The sequence below is a fragment of the Physeter macrocephalus genome, chromosome 7 (assembly GCF_002837175.3).
Source record: "Physeter macrocephalus isolate SW-GA chromosome 7, ASM283717v5, whole genome shotgun sequence".
Taxonomy (NCBI): Eukaryota; Metazoa; Chordata; class Mammalia; order Artiodactyla; family Physeteridae; genus Physeter; species Physeter macrocephalus.
Window position 1 is genome coordinate 117,717,500 of NC_041220.1, and position 25,534 is coordinate 117,743,033.

General features: G+C 36.1%; 1 protein-coding gene across 30 annotated transcripts in view; it reads left to right on the forward strand.

The window, feature by feature from the left end:
• ANK2 (ankyrin 2) overlaps positions 1-25,534 on the forward strand; it is a 689,964-nt gene that overhangs the window by 428,428 nt on the left and 236,002 nt on the right. For 21 of the 30 annotated variants that reach the window (XM_055086177.1, XM_055086179.1, XM_028492187.1 and 18 more), the window contains exon 1: positions 11,108-11,472. The exons of the other annotated variants lie outside the window; for them this stretch is intronic. In XM_055086177.1, the coding sequence (XP_054942152.1) occupies positions 11,338-11,472 (135 nt within the window). In that variant the 5' untranslated portion in view covers positions 11,108-11,337. Of the gene's footprint in view, positions 1-11,107; positions 11,473-25,534 lie in introns of those variants that run through there. 30 annotated transcript variants of the gene reach the window in all.

The following is a 25,534-nucleotide window of genomic DNA, read 5'->3' on the forward strand; positions in this document are numbered from 1 at the left end:
GGAAGCAGCCACATAGCATAGGGAGATCAGCTCGGTGGTTTGTGACCACCTAGAGGGGTGGGATGGGGAGGGTGGGAGGGAGCGAGACGCAAGAGGGAAGAGATATGGGAACATATGTATATGTATAACTGATTCACTTTGTTATAAAGCAGAAACTAACACACCATTGTAAAGCAATTATACTCGAATAAAGATGTTAAAAAAATTAAGTTATCATAACATGCTTCTTAGTCAGCCAAATAGAACATTACCTATGTGTTTATTAAAATTTGACAAAATCTGATTAGTCCTATGAGTTATCAAAATATGAAGTCAGAAATAAATGTTATTGCCATAGGGATTTAGAAATTGTAAATTCTAATTTCAAACATTAGACGTGACGTAAAAAAAGAAGACAAGAGTTGAATTTTTATGGTGTTCCTTTCTTCAAGATGCACATTTACTGCAGTTACCATATATCTGGATGACTGACGTCTAATAGTGGCAAAGATTGGAGAGTTCCACCTGAGCACTTGAATTGGTTGTTTTTCATGAACAAAAGTAGAAAATGTACATCTTTTCTATGAGTCCTACGGTAGGCTGATCACCGTGAGGTGTTTTTGTATTTATGAATTTGTGATAGTATTGTTTGTTGTTGTCTACAAGAGGTTAGTGTTTGCACTGAAGATAAGACATATTAGAAGTAAGGGTATGTGTGAAGAAACAAAGAAAAACAGTGGAGAGAGGAGAAGGAAGTGGGTGTCATAGATTGGAGGCAATGTCAGAGGTTCTGGCTGTACAGAGGTGATGGCTGTGAAGAGGTTTATATGTGACAGTAAAGGGCAGGGATCTATTGATGATCTATCATCATCAATAAAAAAAGAGCCAATAATGAAAGATCACAGAGCAGTTCTCCAGGTGGAAAGAATGGAATGAAAATGGGTTTCCACCACACGTAACACATTAGAGGCCCATGGTGGCCAACCCACAGCGTAGTGTGTGTGTGTGTGTGTGTGTGTGTGTGTGTGTAGACACACGTTGTAAGAGTATTCATGGCATTTCTCTGGCATTAGCAGTGATTACTCTCCATAGGTTTTAGGCATGGATGAAATATCCATGGTGTGATCAATTGTCTTACTCTTACATTAAACCATCTTCTGGTTTGTGGCTACTTTTGTGGTCATTTGAATTTTTGTGCTTTTCAATCCTCCTCATATTCAGATGATTACCAATAGGTTCAGTGCCTAGACCATTTCACGACAAAATCAAACATCTGAAAAAATAATCGTATGAGAGCTGACAGAATCGTAATATGAGCAAAACCAAGGAGCATTTACTGGTAATTGAATAGATTGCTGTGGATTGCCATTCTCAGAGACTTGTTGAAGCATTTCTGTGTGTACATCAGAAATATTACACATTTGCCTCTTTTTATTTAAATGATATGTTTCGGCCTGGCATATAGTGCTGAATAGATATTTATGGGATGATGAAATAAATGTTTGTAAAAACCAATCTTATTTTAAATGTGTTAAGGAAGATTTTTATTTTTTATATATTCAGTAATCAATTATGAGTGTCTGCTATATTAGAGGCATTATCAGAAGCACTAAAGACAAAGCAGAAAAATAAAATATAATGAGCTCATATTCTAGTGAAGGAGAGAGGCATAGAAAAAGATGATTACAGTTCAGTGTAGCAATCACTGTGATGGCTCTAAGTTCACAATAGGCTCTTAATCCTGCTGGCCAGGCAGGGCTTCCAAGAGAAGTCTTGTAAATATAGAGGGAGGGAGGGAGGTGATCCAGATGGAATATTAGTTTTAAAAAGTCCAGAAGAAATCACAAGAGAAAAGGCTAAGATGAGAGGAGGAGGGGATCAGATACTACAGGACTCTGTGTAGACCACATTAAAGATTCTCTCTTTTATGGTGAAGATTATAAGAAGTGCCCTGAATAGGTTTAAGCTTAGGAAAGATCACTCTGGCTATGGTGTGGAGAATGGATTGGAATCGAGCAAGGCTAGAAGTAAGAAACTATTTAGGAAATGGTTACAGTAAATCAGCCAGGAAATGATGAATTCCTGACCTAACATAGTGGCAAAAGGATGGACAAAAGTAGACTCTTCAGGATTAGGTGTATGGAAGAGGGAATGTCACACCATGAACATTTCCAGCTTGAGCAGCAAGGTGCGTATAGGGGTGCTGGTTGGTGAGTGGAAGAAGACAGGGTCAGGAGCAGGTTTGGGGAGAACAGTAGCTCAGAGGAGAGATGTTTATTGACCCGGGAAAGCCCTGAGCATGTTTAAATACTAGCTTTAAAGATCTAGTAAAAAGGAAAAACATTTCTATTAAAAAGATTTTTAAAGTAACTCCTCTTAAAAAAAACCTCTTAAGGTTTAGAAACAGATCTGTATTCTTATCATATTTATGTTCCTTCTTTCCTTCCATTCCTCCTTCCCTTTCTTCCTTATCTTCTGCAGAGAAGATAAATCATATGCTGACCTCATAGCATGATTTATAGACTTATAACTCTAAAGATTAAACACATACAAATATTATCATAAGAGTCTATTTACTGTAGCTCATTAGTATACAGATGAGAACAAATTTCAAAATGGCAGCTGACAGTGCTCTGTCCAGTATTCATTCCTTAACAACATGTGGGCAATAACGTCGTACCTTGGAGGACATAAGACCACACTGACACAATTTTAGAAGAATTGAATTAACAATATGAATTTTATGATATTTTAATTTTTATATTACCACGATTTTTGATTGCCTATAAAATTATTCTGTCTTCAAAACAATTAGGGCATAATTAAAAACTTTTGAACAATTTCTCCCATTTTTCAGGGAGAACAAATGATATATAATAATCAGGATATTTATTCCAGTATGAATAATAAGTGAAAGATTATAAACAATTATTTATACTTTAAGGTACAAAGAATAAATTTGCTCTAGAGAGATCTTGAAAAAGAGCCCAAATTAATTATCAGTTGGACAATGCAATTCAGATTCTTTTTGGCGCTCTGAGTTTTCACAGACTTTGAAATAAGTTCAATATATTCTATCACTTTATAATTTTAGTTCTTTTAATTCTTGATTAAATGCACACTTAACATGAAGTTTAAAAAAAACTGGTGATACCATAGTTTACAATCACTCACTGAGGTACGTGCAACACAACTGGACGAACCTACGTGATTCAATGTTTTAATATAGTACGAGGATATCAGTTATCATCCTCATAATAAATCAGTTTAATTGGTAATTTTGATGAACACTCATATCTACTTCAGTTTGAACCAGTATTAGATATTTAGCTTGAACTTGAGTGTGTGTGTGTGTATACATGTGCATTAATTTTGTTTAGAAAATATTATTTTAAAATACTTTGAGACCAATAGATTAAAATATTTCAGTAAGTGTATGATTACATTGAACTGGGCTCTGTTTTACAACTGAAGACATTCTTGCAGTAATGACAAATGTATCAAAACATTTAAACCATCATATTGTATGTCATAATCCCCAAAGTTGAGGAAAAGTTGCTATTTCTCAATAACCTCTAAGGTGAATGTACAAACTGAGAATATAAATACATGTAGCTTAATGCCTGTGAACCATCAAAGGAAAACACTGTCCAGATACTGAGTGAAGTGAGAATTGAGAAGTATAGAAAGGATTAGTAAATTTTTATTTGCTAGTCTCAGTCATGGATAATTCATTTAAGCTTAGTAGTGGGGTTCCCTATATGCTTAATAGGAGAACATTATTTGGAGAGGTTGATTATAAATTCTCCCTAGTACAGCTCTTCTGTTTATCTTGTCCTAAGGCTCAAGCCCTGTGTCTAACCGCTGTGGCATGTCAGAGACCTCTCTGATAGATGGGTCTAGACAACTGTGGCACACAACATATAGAGCAGAGCTGGTCAGCTTTCTCCCCAACCTCTGAGAACGTTGTTCCTTTGAGCACTAGACTTTCCCCATTAACTAATCCACAGTTGTGCTATGCACCATTCATTGATTTTAAAATCACCTTAACAGAGTACTTTTCAGATTACTTCTATCAGCGGTCTTCCTAGTTTACAGATAGAAACTTACAAGAAATGTTAGTGAACTAAAACACTGACTTGCGTTTCAAACGGTAATAATGAAAGCCAGGTTGTAATAGAGCCCTCTTCCTCGAGCCCTCTTCCTCTTTTTTTATTTTCGTCGCTTGACCCTCTCTCTAAACAAAGCTTGCTGGGAACCCCTGCTTTAATAATTAACCTTTTTCTGAGTATTATGTACACACATATTTTTCTTCGGAGAAAGTAGGAGTGCACAATGGCTAAATTGTTTTATTCATGTTGTGTTTCAAAATCCAGTTTAATCTGACAGAGCATAGAATTGGTCAAATGGCTATAGCTTTGCACACCCTACACTTCTTGCCTCAGAGTCTCTTTAATGTCAGTCCACGACATTTATTGAGCGCCCGCTTTGTAGTGGGCGTTGTGTGGAGTAGCCTTTAGAAAACTTCTCAAGTTGTTAGCACTGTTTATTAAAGAATGTCCTCTTTTATGTACTAGAAGTCAAGAAGCAGCAGTCTGGAATGAAAATAATCGCTGGCAGGAATGTACAATTAAATTGGTTAATTAATGTTTGTGGGCACATAAATGGCTTGACAATATTATTCATTTTGATTCATCTGTGTACAGCATAAACAGTAAAACTCCTCTGTACTGACCTCAATTAGAAAAGTTATGCCACATGTTAATATAGGGAATCTAGTGTAGATCTATAAATTATGCAACAGTTTTCCTGATTGATCAGTTATATAACAGATCCAACTGGTGAAAATCATTACATATTTAACTTTTAGCCAAAGAAATGATATTGAATGTACCCAGACATGGGAGAAAATAACATGCTGCCTCTGTTGTTGCACAAAATGTTCCAGTTTTATTTCCACAGGTCAGTGATTTCCCCAAGTTAGAAGAACTTGTCCTTGGTTTCATGTGGCTGGGCATGGAGAATTTTGCACACAATAAGAGTAACGAAATATTAGTTTAATCAGATAAATACATTTAACCAAAACAGTCTTTTTTTTTTTTTTTTTTTGTGAGTTCCAACCCAGTGCTTTTATTATCCTTATTGAGTTTCAGATTTTCCCATCTTGGGTCAGTGTGTAGGTGTGATAGCTCAGATTTCAGCAGCCATTTAGGCTTGTGATTGATTTGAGTTTATTGCCACGTTTTTACTATTTGTATGCCATTGGTCCCACCTGTTATATTCTTTTTCCTGTTCTTCTTTGCCTTATTTTGGATTAATCAACTATTTTTTATTGTTCCATTTTTTTCCTCTTCTTTGAATTTCTTAATTATATATTCTTTTATTTTAGTGGCTACCCTAGAGATTATAATATATAACCTCAACTTCTTATAGATCCAGACTTCTTTTATCTTGTTGTTCCACAGTCTTTAGCATAGGTTTCCATCTTCAAGGTCACCTCATGGTCCCAATGGCTGCTAGAGTGCCAGCTATCATATCCACATCCCAGGCAATGGGAAGGAGGAAGGGGGAAGGGCAAAAGGGAACACACCATTAAAGAGCTTTCCTAGGACTCTCTTCCCACTTCTTCTTAAATCCTAATGTGCACTTTTATCTGAAGTGCAGACTAGGAAATGTAAGGTTTTCGTTAGGCAGAATACCCAGGACTCTGCTACTAAGGAGGAAGTACAGAATGGGTACTGGGTAGGCTTGTATTATGACTACCATGGGGAAAAAAAGAGGAAAGGGAGAGATGTTTTGTAATCTAAGCAGATTTCTAAATTCAGCAAAGGTAACGTAAATCTTACATGTTAACAATGATCTGCAAACTACAAAGTGTTAACTGAATATCATGTTAGGACAGTGCATTTTGTACATGATAGTTTAGATTAAGGGAGACTCTACCTTGATTTTTTTCATCTGTGTGATGGATACTCTTGAATAACCCTTATAACTTGGAAGAGAGGAAAAAATTAATTTCCGTGACTCCGAGTGAAATTTTCTTTCTGATTTGCCACTTTAAAGACTTACGGCAAAATATTTTTTTCAGTATTTTTAATATGATAGCACTTGCCCTTTAAGAACAAGCGAATCAAAATATTTGAAGGAGAATAAAACCCCTACTAGTGTTTGCAGTTGATTTGCAAAAACTTGTTCTGCAAAGTCCTATAAAGCTGTCCTACCATGTCCGTTTTGGTGAGTGAGACCATTCAGAGTGAAAGTTCTATTACAAATTGTGAGATGTAGAAAACTGGCAGGGTGTGGTTTCCAAAATGTTTGAAGTTTTTCAGTGGGGCTAATATTCAGGAAGGGTGGGGCAAGAGCAAAAGAGTCTACATCCTGGAAAAGAGCTCCGGATCCCAACAAAGAGTTGGTCGTATTTCACGCTGTGGTCCTTTCATCTTTCCTTGTGAGTCTCCCAGGGAAATGCTATGGATCATAGTCAGCTCCTAGCAGAGGAACCCATGATGCAAGACACTGAGTAGTTCTTATCCTTTTTGTTTGTTTGTTTTTCACGCTAACAAACTAAATAGATGGTCAGCTTCAGACACCACCTCGTGTTAGATGTTATGTTCAAGTGTTAACAAGTTCTGTTTCATAGAAGTAAAGAACTTCAGAGCTGGAAGGGATCTAGCAATCATTCAGTCTAACCCCCTTATTTAAAAAAGAGAAAATGAAAGGCCAGATTTGATAAAGATTACACGCATCCACACAGGTAAATTAGTGGTAGAACCAAAATTTGGGATTAGTTACTCCTAGCTAAGAGGTCTTTTCACACCTCTGCAAGAGCTGTGATCTAACTCTTTAGGTTAAATTACAGAACTGTGACAGTTATTTCTTTTCCAAGGTGTTAGTTTTCTGATGATTCTGTAATCATTGCTTCTTACTTAAGAGGTGAAATTTAAAACTGCAGTGGATGGTTTTCAGATTTGCTGTCACAGGGACCTTAGCAGCTACTTTCAGAAGATTACAGCTGAGAAGCTGGCCTTTGTTCTCAGTCCTTAATCACTTCTCTCTTTTGATGGATTTGAAACACAGCAATACAGATGAAATAATACCAGTAAAAGAAGTGCTTGGGAATTTAAGAAGATATTGCAAATATGTCACAGCACGGGGGTCTTGAATTTCACTTTCTATATTGTATACTAAGTTCAAGTATCCTGCTCCAAGTGTGGCCAAACATGCAAATATTTGCTTTCTGAGTAATTTGCCCTAATGACTTTGAAGCATTTTTGAGAAACAGTGGTGACATTGTTCTGCCCTGGCAGAAAACATGTCCCTTGTTATGTCCACAGAGATCCCAGTAGTCTGCAGGCACCTTATTAAGACATGGGTGCTGCAGAGTATTTGCTAATCTTGCCTTCTATGTGACACAGTGTTAGGTATATAGGCTGTCACATCACCCAAGCCTTTGTGACAAACCTGTCAGGCGCCACTCTTAGTCAAGCACTAGGAGTAAAACTGGAAATGTTTTAACTTCTGAAGTAATACCCTCTTCTGTGGACCCTTCTCCTCCTCGGTTTTGATCAGGCTGAAAGCATCAGACCATTGGCAAAGTTTGGAGTGATCACGAATGTGAAAGCTGTTCATTGCAAGTTATGTTTTCGTAGCTATCATATCTTCCAGGTCGATAATTTAAATCTCTTCAGCCAGAAAACAGAAAATTTCAGCAATCACAGGAGCACAAGCCGTGTGTACTTGTCTTTCCTCTGGTCATTCTTCTTTAGGCATTCAACTTTAGCAGGGAGCTTTTGGTACCACTATGGGGCGTATTTTGCGCAGCCCAAATGATAGAAGCACGGATGTTATCTTCAACAAGCATGAAGTTTCTCTACAAGGGAAAGAAAGAGAAGATTTTCCTGGGATGAAGGGAGAGAAGGGTAGAAGACTGATTGCTAGTCACTTAGAAAAAGTATCTTCTAAGAGTTGTCAACATGTTTCTTTGTTGGTTTCTAATTCAGTGTACTTTTAGACTTTTTTTTTCTCTTGTAACAAAGCACTACAAATTATTTTCTAGGAAAATACACCCCAAACAATGTTAATATTTTCCCAAACACTAAAAAGCTTGTTTATTGCAAATCTGGAAATAAAATTAAAGATTTGTTATGCTTAAAATGTTTATAATTTTCAAATCTGTTACTGTTAATGTGTAAAAGGAGGCGTTTAGGTCAGTGTATGCTTAAAATGTTTATAATTTTCAAATCGGTTACTGTTAATGTGTAAAAGGAGACGTTTAGGTCAGTATAGTCCAGTTAAATATTGATATTATGAATTGTGCTCCTATTTGGGGCTGCCTTTTATTCATTTACTTAACAAACATTTAATACTCCTGTGTGTGTTTTACTTCTGTGAGAAGGTCAGTGAGAGAGATGAGGCGTTTTATGTAAAAAAACAAGAGCTGGTAGTAGTCTCAACTTTATTCAAAAAGATAGAACAAATTAAGAGACTAATATAGGTGTCATTAAGACTTCCAGGGGAAAGTGAATTTTAAGATGAGTTTTGAAAAAGACAGTGAACTTGTACTGATAGACGAAGGGAGATGCATGCTTGGCTGAAAGAGAAGCAAAAGACACAGTGGTAGAATGGGTAATGTATTAACGCGACAGAAACATGCCAGGAAACAATTCATGCTGTTAAAGCACTGTAGAAGTATTTATGAAGCACCTAGGAACATCTTTCCAAATCCGGAGTGGTTAAATATTTCTTTTATATGTATAAGTACAGCTCAATGAGCGGGGGAGGCTAGAGAGAATTTTCAGGATTTGCTTCCAATTTTTAAGTTGCATGATTTTATATCAAAAGACTGTTAAATATTAAATTTCTTGTTTTAAAAATAGTCAACTTACTAATTCTAAATGTGCGTAAATGTAAACGGTTGGTGAAATATTGATTTCTATTTTGAATAAAATAGTTCATATATATTCAAGAAGAAGCAGCTGTTTTGAGACTTTGTAAGGCATTATAAGGCTTTATGAACCTTCTTCTAGAGAAGATAGGAAAAATTAAAACATATCCTTTTGGTAGAGTTTGTAACCACATCATTAAACATCATAGCTTACTTAATTCCTACAGTACATGGTTCAAAGTATATGGAACGTTTGATGAAAAATTACTGCATTATACAAAATCATTAGTTTAGTCTATATAAGAATAATTCAGGCAACTTGGAAGGCTTTGCTTGATACATCTCAGCTACCAGTCTAATCTTTTTACTGATATTGAAGCTCCATCTTTTTTAATACTTTCACCCAAAATCTTTAATATCTTAAATGTTTAGACTATGATGCTGTTTAACGTGAATGGAGAAATCATCTCCACCCCTCCATTGTTGTCCTAATATTGTTGGTTCAGTCAATTAATTTTTTTAGAAAGGTTTAAACAATATCTTCACCTATAGCTGAAAGGTAAAAATAATTTCACTGAATGCTGATAATGCCTCTCAGATACTGACGTGTAGGGCTCCAATATTTAGTAACATACCCTAGGCTCGTGAACTCTGGGATAAAGAGTTATTCAAAACAGGATTGGTAAAAAAGTATTGTGGGGCTCTTGTGGAAATCAACAATCCAAAAGTGCCAATTGCAGATTTGAGTTCATAGGGCTTTGGACAGCAATATAGAATGATGGACTATTTCAGGAATGCTGTTTTTAACAAAAAAATGACAAAGCATTTTTACTTTTTTCAAAAAATGACAAATTGAAAGGTGAGTTCTATCAAATGTAATGTGCTTAATTCCTAAGTATTGATATCTTCTACTTCCTGTTTTCCCCAAATTATCGCTTTCATTTCAGTACATTTCTTAAACATTTAATATTTAATATGTAACATATGGATGGATGATAAAATAATCAAGTCTGGACCCTACCAGTGAAGAGTTTAAAACCTATTTGGAAGAGAAAATATGCCCACACAAAACAAATAACAAATGAAGAAGGACAGGACTATTAAAATAATTAGATATATAATGTTGTAGAGGAAATTCAATGGGGAAATGAAGTTCAACCCATAATAGTCTATAACAAAGTCTTGATTTTTAAAAATATCATAATTGGCTTCAAAAATCTATGGTGTGGGGAGAGGGAAGGCTAAGCTGGGACGAAGTGAGAGAGTGGCATGGACATATATACGCCACCAAACGTAAAATAGATAGCTAGTGGGAAGCAGCCGCATAGCACAGGGAGATCAGCTCAGTGCTTTGTGACCACCTAGAGGGGTGGGATAGGGAGGGTGGGAGGGAGACGCAAGAGGGAGGAGCTATGGGGATATATGTATACGTATAGCTGATTCATTTTGTTATACAGCAGAAACTAACACAACAATGTAAAGTAATTATACTCCAATAAAGATGTTTAAAAAAAAAATCTATGGTGTGTTTGCTGTGCTCATCTCAGTGGGAAACAATTTCTTTCAAAATCTGTAATATGGTTTAAAAGATAGTATGTATCATATTGAAAGCCATTCTTTTTTTTTTTGTTCCCCCTCCCCTTGAAAGCCATTCTTGATTATCTGTTGTAAAGCTGAGGGAAACATTTTCTAAATAGTAAAAATTAAAAAGAATTATAAATGAAGCAAAATGTTTGTTCTTACTGGAACACTCATGAATAATGAAAAACCATGGATAACTTATTAAATTTAAAACATCCATACTGGTGTAGAATGAGCCATTTTGATTGATGTGTTTCCAGTGAATTTTAAATGCTGCAAGGATGGCTAATTGTTTTCTGTAAATGATTATGAAAAAAAATCTGTAAGCCAAGTGAGTCCTTCTTGGTTTAAGCAATTACAAAAGTAATTTTTACCTGTTATGCTGGTGAAGCGAGGTCATTAGCAACTTTAGTGTTCTGTGTGAATAGGAAGACAGAGAGGGGGAAAATCAAAGACATTCATTGAGTAATGCAAAAATTCTCCTATGTAGAGACATTTTACACAGCAGGAACTTCAGTCCATGTGTAAAGGAGGCTGCTTGCATGGTGAAAAACAAAACAACACTGCCCCCTCCCCTGCTCCCCCTTGGCCTCGCCCCCCCTCACTCCATTGACATGCATAGCTGGCCTGGTAGGTGTAAAAATAGACTGGCAGAGCCTGAATTGGAAATGGTCACTGAAGGCAGCCTGCAGTTGCTCGGGTTTTGAGTTCTCTCTGACACCAGCAAGCCAGCCAGCAGATGGGGAGAACTGGTGAGGGGCGTGTAGGGGAATTGAACAGAGGAACCAAAGATCGTCTGGATGAATCGTCCACGTTAGTGTCCCCCCGGGAGCCCTGGACAGAGCACAGAGGGCAAGGACGGCCCCACTGTCAGCAGGAACCGTAGAACTGAGATGGGTAATGCAGCTCTCTGCCCGTCTTGTCATGCGGATAAGAGTGTAAGAGCACAGGAACACTTGCAGGAATTGGACAAAACCCCAGACTACTATGGCTGTAACAGCGAGGACACCAAAGAACTTGGGGTGCGGGTAAGTTCTAAGTCACAGACTGGAGGAGAGGAGGATGGTGGCCCAAGAATCAACATTGGACCTCATTGGTTAAAACTCTAAACTTCCTGGAAGGAAGTTGACAGAATAAAACCAATGTGATCAAACCAGCTGACTGCCTCTGATTCAGTGGCCTGCTGCCGTTTCCCCTTCGTGTTCTGCAGTGTTCACGTTTGTTCCTTCTGAGCTGGCTTCAGCTATGAACTGACATTTGGGAATAAGCAAGGATGCCGTCTCTTTAATTAAGTTTTGTCCAAAGCTGAACATATATTTTATTATGGAGTGACTTGCAGCAATATTGCAGAGATTCACTTACATTCAGGCTGTTAAATTATTTTGCCTGTTTATATATTCAGAGTTCATTTTTCATTAGGATTTTTCATTAGGATCATTTTTCACTAGGAATAAAAAGCACGTACTAACTTCCCAGTTTCAGACTATAAAGGCATTCTTCTTCTAATATTTAACTAACTTCAGTGAAAAGCCCTTTAAATACAGAATACTGTTCTGATTATGATGATAATATTTTGTGCGGAGGCCTAAAAGTCGAGCCATCAGATACCTAAGTTGACTTTCAGACTTTAATAATTCATAGTCGTGTTATGTTTCTTAAAATGATTACAAAGGCTTATTGTGATTTTTTGGGGGCGGGGGGAAGGGCCAAAAATCTTTCTGAAATCTTTTGATTTTCCTATTTGCTGGAGGATAAAGTTTATCTTTGATCTGTCAGATGCAGGAATTTGACCTTATTGCCAGTCATGTATTTCAGAGGGTAGCCATGAAACTAAGATAAGGAAGATTTCCGAATCAGAGAAACACACTCTGTACTTTGAAGTGTGTGCCTGATATTTCCAGGAGTGAGGACTTTGAGGTGACTCCCTACTCTCTTTGGCTTTTACTCTGACCTGGATGAATTTCGTAATTTCGTAGCATTGAAATTCTGTCAGACCACAGTGAAACTGAAAGAGAAACTAAGACCTTATCGGTAAGAACAACGTGCAGAGCCATTGTTTGCAGATAGCTGCAGTGAAAAGAAAGTCTGGCAGCACTGTAGTGCAAATGAGGACGGTGCTTCCCGAATTGGAAAGAAGCCACCCCAGGCAAGAGATTAAGCAAAAGCGTGGGGAGGGAGGACACCTGCCTTAACAACCACACGGCCCAGGTTTGTGACAAGGGGCTGTTGCACAGTTCTCATTCTGGGTTATGGTTTATGGTTTAAATTATCCACATCCACCGGGAGCATCATTCGGGATTTCTGAGCGGCCACTTCAAGTGCAATTTCTGGACTGAAGGGGCGAGAAAAGGTGAACTTTTGGGAAACTGTTTAGTAGCTCTACAAGCTTGCTTAGTTGCAATATATGAATATATTCTCCAAGAAGTGGCTACCTTGCTTAAAAGGTAGTTTCTAGGAATTTTTTTCATTAATTTAACATTGAGACCATTTTTTAAAATGTTAGTTAATAATTCCCTCAATATTTTTAAGCTACACAAGTGTATTCCCTGTTTTCACCTCTTAAAAACCATTAAGAAAAATGTAAAGCATGAAAATAAATTAGAGGTACTTTAAAAATTAAATATAAAGGCCTATTTTTAAAACGTAGAGAACAGAAGTGATGATGTTTTGATGCACTGATAGGTTCCTTTGGGTAAAGAAGAGCAAGATTTAGCGTGATTTTTAGATCCAAGGGCTGAAATAAGAAATTCATTCAAAACTTTCGAGTTCAGAAAATGATTAAAAACTTTTTAAGAAGAAATAATCAATAGAGATATCATTCCCTTGTTAAAATCCTCCTATCCATTTTAATAGAGATATTAGCCCTGAAAAAAATTTGAGTTGATATTTTAAAAATTATTGTAATCTGATTTCTCTGAATTAAATAATATAACCTGCTGATCATTGAATAATCTCTTCTGTCAAAGATTTTATGGACAGGAGCATATAATGATTGTTGTGACATGGAAAGGTATGGTAGAAGTGGAAATGCACCTGTTGTCTACTTTCTGAAGTGATGTTATACTCAGGATTTCACCGCTTTAGACATGGGAAAAAAAAAAAGCTAATACCAAAGATGACAAGCAAAATATGTGGTTCTATCTAGCTTTAAGTTTCCCAAATTTAAGAAATCTATTGTCTTTCTTTACTTTTAAATGGATACTGTAAGACTGAAGCCACTCACTCCTTACATCATCTAGATACATTTCATAATTAGTCCCTTTTCATCATTCATGCTTGTCATTATTAATGATTAAGTTAAGAGGTTCAGAACTTATTAACTTTTATTTTTATAATAATCATTTTTGGGGAGAAAAACAGAAACAGAGGTCCTTAGCACTTTTTTTTCCTCTGGAAATTAACTTAGAAATGTTTCATAGAGTTTATTGTGTTTGGGGGACAAAAATTTCAACTAAATAAATTTCCAGGTTTATTCATAATGGGAACTAAACTCATGGAAAAAAATATAAATTTAAAGTTCTAAAACTGCTGGGCTTTATGTAAATTAATACTTCATTCTTTTCTATAAGTTTTATTTAGAATTTTGAATAGTCTGACATTTGTTTGTATATATAAGTATAGCAATGAGGAATAAATCAGTTACCAAGAATTGTTGAAAGTAAGCGAACAAAAATAATTTCTTCTAGAACAATATTATGGTATGTGCATATTTGAAATTCCACTTAATAGGCTTATACATTTGTTATAAGATAAAAAAATCAGACCATAATTATTTCCAGCTCTGTTACATAATTAAACCCAGAAATTATACCACAAAAAAGTAGAAAATAAAACTAAATATTATTGTGGCAATATAATAATTTCCTAAGTTTTAAAGTAACTTTAAAAGTTTATAGCGGGACTTCCCTGGTGGCACAGTGGATAAGACTGCACTCCGAATGCAGGGGGCCCGGGTTCGATCCCTGGTCAGGGAACTAGATCCCACATGCATGCCGCAACTAAGAGTTCACATGCCGCAACTAAAGAGCCCGTGTTCCACAACTAAGGAGCCGGGGAGCCAAAACTAAGGAATCCTGGAGCCACAACTAAGGAGCCCGCCTGCCACCACTAAGACCTGGCACAACCAAAGTAAATAAATAAATAAATAAATATTTTTTTAAAAAAAGATTATAGCAAACATGATGAACAGCTAATATGTCACAAAATTTTAAAGTTCTATAACTGGACAAATAATATTTTATAATGTGTATTCAAATTAATACTTAAATGCCAGAGCCAAGTCCAGCAAACTCTTTCTGTAAAGGGTCCGAGAGTGGATATTATAGGCTTTGTGGGCACATGGTCTCTGTGGCTGCTTCTCAGCTCTGTTGGTTGTAGAGCAAACGCAGCCTTAGACAGTAGGGCAACAAATCGACCTGGCTGTTGTTTTCCAACAATTACTAAGTTTTTCTATTATTAAATTTTCAATTGCTAAATTTTTCAGTCACTAAATATTAATTTTAGTATTCTTTTCCTATTTTGTAAAGATATACATTAAAACAATAACAAAATATTCTGTCTGTTAACAAAGATATAAAATATAATAATATTCAGTCTTAGAAGAGTGTGTTGAGACTGGTAGACATTCCAGGGTACGCTGTAAATTTTTCTAAATATTTGGAAAGCAATTTGGAAATACATTTCAAACTAGTTACAGTGTCTTTTTTTCATTTTGCTGGTGCAGCCAGGACTCTAGTAGCAGGGAGATATTTGCATGGAGAAAAAGAGTAGGCAAACCTGCAGGGCAGACTCTCACCCCCGCCCACAGATAAAGAACTGCACTGGACTCCAACCCCTGTGTTGTGAGTATTCCCAAGTCCATCCCTCCCTTCACTCAAACTTTAAGGGCACGAGAGAACTCTACTCCCAGAGACCTTATTCCAAATCTACTGAGAAAAAATGTCTGCCTTCCTAATGAAGATGTAAGGCTCCTGAGCCTATGTTAGGGTTTTCCTCTGAAATGTGGTTGCCTCTTATATTAGTCCTTAAAGGACTCCAAGATCTGCTATTATCACAATCAGCTTGACAGTTCCAAAAAGAGGAAGCATGTGGGGTAGTAGAGAGTTGAGAACAAAATTCAGCTGTACTAAAATTCTTACTCAGAGTAAGTCCTAGTGATATTTCTAAATATTTCTGTTGATCACAGAAGGGAAAACTGCATGATCTCTCAGATACCGTTTCCTTTTCCTTTTTACAGATGATGGGTATATATATTCCAATTTTACTTAAGAAAGAAGAAGCTCTCAGAGATGCTTTATGGATTTTGTCCTGGATTCTTAGGGGAGCTGTCTGGGACATGAGTCCGCAAAGCCATGCAAGGACTAAGCGGGCTCCAGGGAGACAGCTTCTTGACCACGCTTTGGTAAAGTGCAGACTAGAACAGCGTCAGGAATAGATCCTCATTTCTTGTTCTTCTTGGCTTGTATTTTTGTCATGGCATCATTTATAGATTTGCATATTGGTCTAAGTGTTCTTTATATTTGTCTTACATTGAGATCATGTACTTTTCACTGTAGTTTTTTTTTTTTAAACATCTTTATTGGAGTATAATTGCTTTACAATGGTGTGTTAGTTTCTGCTTTATAACAAAGTGAATCAGCTATACATACACATATATCCCCATATCTCCTCCCTCTTGCGTCTCCCTCCCACCCTCCCTATCCCACCCCTCTAGGTGGTCACAAAGCACCGAGCTGATCTCCCTGTGCCATGCGGCTGCTTCCCACTAGCTATCTATTTTACGTTTGGTAGTGTATATATGAGGATATGGGGAGGGGGAAGGGTAAGCTGTGACAGAGTGAGAGAGTGGCATGGACATATATTCACTGTAGTTTCTTTATCATATCAGATTAATTTGCTTTGTCCCAAGAGCAAAACCATAAATGTGATGCTTCATCACAAATATTACTTAGATTATCTGTCCTAGATGACTTTTAAATTGTTACCCTCCACGTTTTACCAGTTTTTTCTCAGAGATTTTTGTTTTCTTGTTTCATTTATTTAAACATTTTTTCAGTTATAGTAAAAAAAATTTTATCTTCTTTATTTCAGCCTTCTTGTTATTGTATACATTTTCTTGTGACCTTAGCCCATGGGCATCGAATTCTGGTGTTTTCGTGAAAACAATTCAGTGCTTTTCTGCTGTGCTGAATCAAGAGGTAGTAAGTCAATCAGCAAATATTTATTGAGCTAGGTATCGATCTAAATGCTGGCCATATGTGGATGAGACAGAGTAGGGGGAGACAGACATTAAACTTGCGTAGGGAGGTGGGGGGAGTGTGCTGCCCAGCTGAGGTAGGAATGTGCCGGGTGAGTCCAAGGGACAAAAAGGCAGCATGGCTGCAGCATTGTGAACAGAGAAGAAAGGGGCTGGCAATGAGGTCTGAGAGGCAGGCACAGGCCTACCTTGGCAGAGGTTCAGATTTCTTTCTAAATGTAGTGGGCCTTGGTAAAGGACTTTGGATTTCATTCAAAGTACAGTGGGAAACCTCTGGAGGGTTTTAGAGAAATAGGAAAACCTCATTTATGCTTCAAAAGATCTTTCTCGCCTGAGCTTTCTCCTCCTCCCTCCCTCTCTGTGCCTCTGTCTCTATCTCTCTCTTTCTCTGTCTCTCTATCTCTGCTTGATGGAGAATGGATTGTACATTCCATCAAGGGAGGCCAACTTAAGCTGTCCCAGAAACCCCTGAGGTGAACCATGATGTAGTATTAAATTAGGGTGTTAATAGTGGTGGTGAGAGAAGTGATCAGATTCCGGATGTATTTTTGTTTTTATTGAAGGATTGTTTTGGCTCTTGAAAGAAAGAGAAGGGGTTATTGGCTTAAGCAACTGGGTACAAGATGGTGCTATTTACTAAGGTGGAGTGGTGTGTGTGTGTGTGTGTGTGTGTGTGTGTGTGTGTGTGTGTGAAAGAAAGAGAGATGGTTCCTTATCTATGAAGCACACAGTATGTAAAGAGAGTTAAACTTTTCTTCAATTTTGAGTTCTAAGAGGATAGAAATAAGAGACTTTAAATGATATTGTGAACATTATCTTTGGTAGCCTTTTTTATAACTGTTATAAGAAAACTTTCTTCCTATAGTTTTGTTATTAACCCTAAAAAGGTCCAAGAGTATGATGAAAATCATTCTGGTAAAGCATTTTTAAAAATATGAAATGATATAGAGCATGGTTATGTAACTTTTGGATAATTTGTTTAAAGATAAATATTGAAAGAAGATAAGATATGGCTTCTGTCATCTAGGAACTTTCAATCTAGTTTTAGAAGCAGGACTTACCCACATGTAATCAATTAACTATTAAAGTCAATAGGAGAGTAGGTGGCAGTGTGAGTGATGACATGAGTACCTAAAAGATGACAAGGAAGAAGAGGAACAGTACAGATCATACTGTTTTGGGAATGTCTCATGGACAGGGCTGAGATTCAGCTAGTATGGAGCAGAACAGCTGTACCAACTGTTTATACTTTGAAATGGTTCCATGCAGACTAATTAAATAGCCGCTTCTATGAGCCCACCAAGCTGCTCCTTCTACTCTGGCTCCCTGGAGCCCATCCTCAGGATTCCCCAGTCCACTTCCAACCCCAAAATGAACAAATAGAGGAATGATGCCTGGACTAGCTAGGGGCCTCCAGGACCACCTTCCTCCAGTGCTACAGACAGTGTCCATTGTGATTGGCTGGTGTGTGAACTGTACCAATTGTTAAATATTTTGAACATCCATTCTGCTTATGGAGAAGTTGGAGCCTGTAGTAGATTTTTTAAATTTTTATTTTTAAATTTTTTTATTGAAGTAGAGTTGGTGTACAATATTATATAAGTTTCAAGTATACGACATAGTGATTCACAATTTTTAAAGGTTATACTCAATTTATAGTTATAAAATATGGGCTATATTCCCTGTGCTATATAATATATCCTTGTAGCTTATTTATTTTATATGTAATAGTTTGCACCTCTTAATCCCCACCCCTAATTTGCTACCCTCCCCACCACTGGTAATGACTAATTTGTTCTCTGTGTCTGTGAGTCTGTTTCTTTTTTGTTATACTCACTAGCTTGTTGTATTTTTTAGATTCCGCATATAAGTGATATCATACAGTATTTGTCTTTTTCTGTCTGATTTATTTCACTTAGCATATTACCCTTAAAGTCCGTCCAGGTTGCTGCAAGGGGCAAAATTTAATTCTTTTTTTTATGGCCGAGTAGTATTCCATTGTATAGATGTGCTAGCTTACAGTAGATCTTGGAAGCAGAGTACAATCTTGGTTCCTGTTGGGAAGAAGGCACATTCAGTAAGCATTTATTGAGCATTTATTAAGTGCCAGGCACTGGGCTTACCAAGATGAATAAGACATGCAACTTTGGCTTGAAGGAGCATAATCCAAGGATGGACAAAGCAGGAGTCCCAATATGGTGTTACAGTGTGGTGAGAAAGCACAGGGTGTTGTGGAATACCTAAGAATGACAACTCAGTCTCAGAGGGTTACAGAAAAGTCAAATCTTGAAGCATTATGAGCAGATCACAAGCTCAGTCTTGGAGTTAATAGTAACATTAGAATGAGAGAAGCAGTGTATGAATCCCCATGGCTGTAACACCTCGTTTTTTTGGACACGTGTGGAATTCATGAAATTTGGTTAATATACATGGGATCAGACTATCAAGAGCTTCATACGCCAAGCTTCAGAATTTGGACTCTGTTCTACTGAAAGACCACTGACAAAGGCTGTTTTAGGAGAACCAATTAGGTTGTGGTTTGCGTATCAGAAGCTCTACTCTCTTTGCAGTGCCTAACCAAGTACCTAGTACCTAACAGATGCTCAATAAATATTTTTGGAAAACTTGAATAAATTAATGACTAAGAAACCACCCAAGATAGTGAATCTAGTTGTGGACATTTTCCAGCTGCAGGTGACAAGCCCCCGGATGAAACCAAAGGCTGTGAAAATTGAAAAAGTGATAGAGATACAAAAGGCATTTCTAAAAATATTTAAAGAACCTGGAAAAACTAAGAATTAAAACTAAGAAGATTTAATTATAACCTTCTGCTCAAAAAAAAAAAAATGGACCCTACTGCAAGCGCACACACATTACTGCTGTGAAATATTAATTGTATAAAACGTATTTACTATAATAATTCCTTGAATGATTATGCAATCTCTATATGAAATTGTACATAAAATGCAGTAGATGCCTTTCAGTGAAATATTACACTGTGATAAGAGGAATTATTATTATAATATAAACAATCAATATCTAATACTATTTCCATTATATTTTTCTTATAATGAGGTTCATCCAAACCAAACATAATTTGAACTATGTAATAATTTTAAGTCTTCTGTATTTAATAACATCGGTTCTACTGGATATACAGTGGCTTTTTCACGGTCACATGTATGGTAGAGCTGAGAATACTCTGTGGAGAGAGAGCTGTCTTTTCAACCATATTTTGCTTCCTTCCCACACAGACATCTGCTGTTTCTTACCCACTTTCAGTTGCTGCTTTGGATTGAATGCCCTCTTAATGGGTGAAACTTAAAATTTATTTTGCCATAAGAAATAGCTACTGGTTCCTTCATTTTCATTTAAAGGCTTCTCTTTGAAATTTGGGGCATATTATATTACCTTTCATTGTCAGACTTTTAAGAGTTTGACTTTTCAAAGCTTACATTCACGTCATATTTGTATGGGCTTATGTGACTATAGTAAAACTGTTTTGTACCTTTCTTTAAAATTTGCTCATAAGGTGTAAAAATACTACAACGATCATCGGAAGTATAATCATTTCAATGGCATCTTTGAGCTAATGAATTGTATCTAAAAGCTATGTGAAAGCCAGGTGTTGAATAGTAGATAGAGATTGTGAGTTGAAACAGTGTTTTTGATGAATTATAAATGTTGCTGACATATTATTTTAAAATTTGGATTTTTTTGTACTCTTTATCTACCTCAGTTATCAATGAGTTTCAAAAGGGGGCTTTGAAGTATAATCTTATGTTATACTTGATACCGTAGCACTTTCTCTATCTAGTATAACAACTCTATTAAATAAACACAACATGTACTTAAAATTAAATATCTAAGATTGTTAATTTGTCTAATGAGGAATTCTCACTTTATCATGGAAAAGATCGCTCCAGGCAGAAATAATGTGTTAAAACTACAGTTGAAGTCTCTTCAGATTTGCTACATTAGAATCATATCTTTCTGGATTGTTAGCCTTCTGAAGGAAATTAGTTAGAAAGCATGTACTAAGACATCTAGGAAAACAGAAGTACATGGGAAAATTTGTGGCTCTTTTCTTTTTGAAAACCACTGGTCGTCACATATAATTTTTTCTTTAGAGTTACAAAAGGAAAAACTCCTTTTTCAGAAGTAAAAGACATTCAACAGTTTTCTGTTAGTAAGGTGTATGTTTCACAAATTGTCCGTATGTCTATAATACATAATTATTTCTTTAAAAACAGGCTTATCATATTCAGCTTTTTATGCATTCTTACATCATACATTCTGACTGCTAAATGATTGAGGATGACATCAGAGATAAAGTGTTTTGGGGTTGTGTAATAAATACACAGAATGAAAGGTCTAGTTAATCCCTTATGTCATCACCTTCCAAAGTGTGTTCCGTGAACTGCCCACATCAGAAGAATCACCTGGGGTGTTTTAAAGTGATGTAGCTTGCTGAGCTCTACTCCAGACCTCCAGAATTAGAATCTCTGAGGTGGGATCTGAGAATATTTATTTAACAAGATTAAGCATGATCTCTAAGTGACCCTTAAGTGCATTATTGTATGATAACCACTGCTTTATGTTCTAAGAGGTTGCCTTTACTGAAAAGACGCGGCTGAATATGTAACAACTGCACATAGGGGCATAAGAGTATTAAAATCCTTCACATTATATTAAGTTTCTTCTAATCCAGGTTAATTCAACTGATTGCCAAATTCTGTTTACTGGCAATTAAAGACACCAAGACCACACAGGACACGTGGGGACAGAGGCTGCTCTGCCAGCGAATGGGGCCTCCTACGGTCCTATGCATTATCTTAAAAGTAAGAAGGTGTCTGCATTGTATCGCAATGTAATTTTAAATCACAGTACTTAGAGTAAATTTAAGCTCCACTTCCTAAAACGAATAACTGCTGTACGCCTATATAGAGTCCTTTCATTGTTTAAGCTTGTAAACTCCCATCAGAAATCTAGGCGCTAACAACACAAGATGTTGCTATGAAAATGTGTCCCCCAGATTTTTAAAAATCAGAATTTCATTCCACTATTGAGCAGCCAGCTTGAACAGTAAGATTGTTCTGAATGACTTGATCCTTTCTTGGAATTGAAGTCCAGTACGATTTCCTGGCTGAATACCACACTTCTGCCTAAAAAGTCATGCAGCATGTGAGAGATGATTAACAAAGTTCTTTTGGCCTCATTAAAATTTCTTAGTATATCAACTAATGTGAGGTGTCAAATATTCACTCCGTATATTTTCAATTTAAAAAATTATATATGCATTTCTAAAAGACCTATAAAATTAAGTATTAAATCAGTTTCTTCCACGAAAGTAAATAATCAATTCCACTGTCTACATGCTCTTTCTTTCTTTCTTTTGTTATATAATATATAAATACAGATGAAAGAATCAGTCTTTTCTTTGGTGTTGATTTGTGTAAACTCACCAATTAATTATTTGAAGAATTAAACAGTGATCCAGATGGACATGTCAACTTTCATTTCTATTTAAAATGTGACCCAGGCATCTAGAGCTATGTGTCAGACCCTAGCCATAACACTGTCAGCCAAGCTATTGATACTGGACTGCTTTCTGGTCTACCCCTAATCACTTGATTTTGCATTGAGACTAGATCTATTCTATTCAGGATTGACAGTTGACTTAGATGTGGAAAATAGCAGGAGAATAAAAAATAAAGAAAATAAATAAATGAAATGTGGAAATGTAGGGGAGGTTCTATATTAATTAATAATAATAATAGCTATCATTTATTGAGCCCCTATTATTTGCCAGGTTCTGTAATGGTGCTCCACATACCATTTACATATATAAATTTCATTTACTCCTTATGATAGCTCTGTGAATCAAGTATTAAAATTTACTTTTATTGAGTGTCTGCTATTCCAATGTACTCTTCTTAGGGATTTTACATATATTATCTAATTTAGTCCATATAATCCTATACATTTTATAGACAAGTAAACTGAGGCTTATTTGAGTTCAATACTTTGCTCACGGTCACACAACTCGTGGTAAGTGATAGAACCAGGATTGCAAAGATAGATTTTTCCTTTCTTCTTTCGTTCTCTTCTCTTGTGATTTGATGACTATCTTTAGTGTTACGTTTAGATTCCTTTTTCTTTTTTGTGTGTGTATTTGTTATAGATTTTTGGGTTTTGGTTACCATGAGGATTTTTTTTTTTTTTTTTTTTTGTGGTACGCGGACCTCTCACTGTTGTGGCCTCTCCCGTTGCGGAGCACAGCCTCTGGACGCGCATGCTCAGAGGCCATGGCTCACGGGCCCAGCCGCTCCGCGGCATGTGGGATCTTCCCAGACCGGGGCACGAACCTGTGTCCCCTGCATCGGCAGGTGGACTCTCAACCACTGCACCACCAGGGAAGCCCCATGAGGATTTTTTTAATAGCAGTCTATACATATACGTGATTGTTTTAAGTTGCTGATCTCTTACTTTCAAATGCATTTTAAAAGCCCTGCATTTGTACTCTTCTTGAAAAAGTAGTTCGAAGCTCATTATGTTAGACTAACTTTTCGAAGAAAGAGAAATGTAAAGAGGAGACATTAGGGGAAGTTAAAAGTGGGTTGAATGATTTTCAACAATTGAAAAAAATTGCCTGCTTGGAAAATTTCAAGTAAGATTGTCACTTATGCCCCATACCAAAACAAATTTCAGGTTACTAAAAGTTAAATAGAAAAGAAAAGCAGTTTTTTTTAAGCCAGAAGAAAATGAGGAGAAGTATTTTATTGATTTCAGGGTTGGAAGGCATGAAAGCAATGGAATAAAAATCTAAATTTATACTTTTCAATTTATAGAATTTAAAACTTCTGAAAGTCAAAAAATATATTAAAGAGAAAATAACAAACTTGGAAAAGTGTTATCTTGTCTATATAAAGTTTTTAAAAATAAAGAGACATTTGAAACTCTGAAAGGACAAAAAATGTTGACAAGTCAAAGAAGATAAAAATTGTAATAGACATTAAATGTATGACTGCGCTTTTAAACTCTTCAAAAATGAAAAAGGTAAATCAAAACCGTTAAGATAGGCATGTCAATTGAGCAAAGCAAATTTGAACATGTGATTAAGTTGAGACAGGCTCTTCCACAAACAGTTATGGTAGCATCTTTTGCTTCAGCCTCTCTCAAGGATAGTTTTGCAATATTACAATATGTACCAAGAATCTACATCCTTTGACATCATTATTCCACCCTCAGGAATTTAAACAATGGACACAATTAAGACAAGGACAAAGACTTATGTACATAACTTTTTATCCTAGCATTCTTGACAACAGTGAAAACAAAGGCACTAGTTCTACAAATAATTAGGGAAAGCTAAAAACAATTGTAACCCATCTGTAAACTACTATATGAGATTTAGAATATCCTTCATGACTTCTGAATGCTATAGGCAATACTTATTTGGCAATGTTAGTTTTTAAAAGTAGAAGACAGAGTATTATTATCCCAACTTTGTAAAAATATTATTTATATGCACAGATACAGTGTATGTGTAGAAAAATTTTAAAAGAAAATGCATCAAAATATGCAGTGTTAAGTTTGAGTAATGGGACTATGGCTGTTGGCTGATTTTTAAAAATTCATTTCTTAACTGTTCTTTGAGAATATGTATATGTTTTTATAATGATTCTCCTATGTTTTTTAAGAGAAGAGAGATTGTAAGAACAAAAAAGTAGTTAAAGAACCTAGAAAGTTTTATAGTTTTAGGTAAATGCTCTGATGGAATATGTATTTCTGTTTTCTTTAGGTTTCATAACAAATTATTATTTTATTTAATATTCTACACTTATTTAGCTTTTCAATTAATTTGGAGGAGAGGACTTTTTATGGGTACATTTTACTAAGTTTTTACAGGGAAAATAAGATTTACTATCATCATTTCTATAGGTGTAATCAACATTTAAATAGCAGGTGTGGTGATTAATTAAAAACAGCTGAGAGAGGTTTCATCCACCTTGGAAGCAGTCCAGGTTTAAATCCCACTCAGGAAAATATGTCAGTACGAGCGTGTAAAAGTCTGCATGCTGCTTTAAAAACAGAGGAACAAATGTTGTCTTTGAAGCCTGCCGTGCTGTGGAGATTGATATATTTTTTTGGTGCATGGTAGTAATAATAATGGTGATGGAGACATTGCTCTAGATTCACTTGTTGAGTATAATATGCAATAATATTTTGAAGTAATGTAACTGAGTCCCTTAAAGTCACAACTCTTGGGTTAGCAACATTAAAGAAAAGAAATCTTGGTAGTCCAGAGGTGTCAGTGGCAAATGTTCAAACTTTAGGCCCTACCCCTAGCACAGGAAAGGGAATTGGGCATCAAGGGCAATCATAACATGATCACTGAGGCCAGGAATGTGATTGCAGTAGTTTTTCCCCAGAACAGGAAGCAGCAGACACTTCTACAAATCATTCAACAGTGGAAAGGTATTTGGCATCTTTGGGTGGAGCTAGGGAAGTGGTACCACACGGTGGTATGATCATGGCCTCTGTAGTAAGACTGACTGGGTACCAATTGCAGCTCTGGCATTTATTACCAAGTATCTATGGACAAGTGCTTTAATCTCTCTAAGCCTCAGTTTCTTCAGTTGGGTGCTTTATGAGGATTAAATGAGACTATAAATATTTTGACATACTATATTAATATTGTAGTAGTACGTACAATAGTACAAACTTTTTTTTTTTTTTAAACATCTTTTTGGGAGTATAACTGTTTTACAATAGTGTGTTAGTTTCTCCTTTACAACAAAGTGAATCAGTTATACATATACATATGTTCC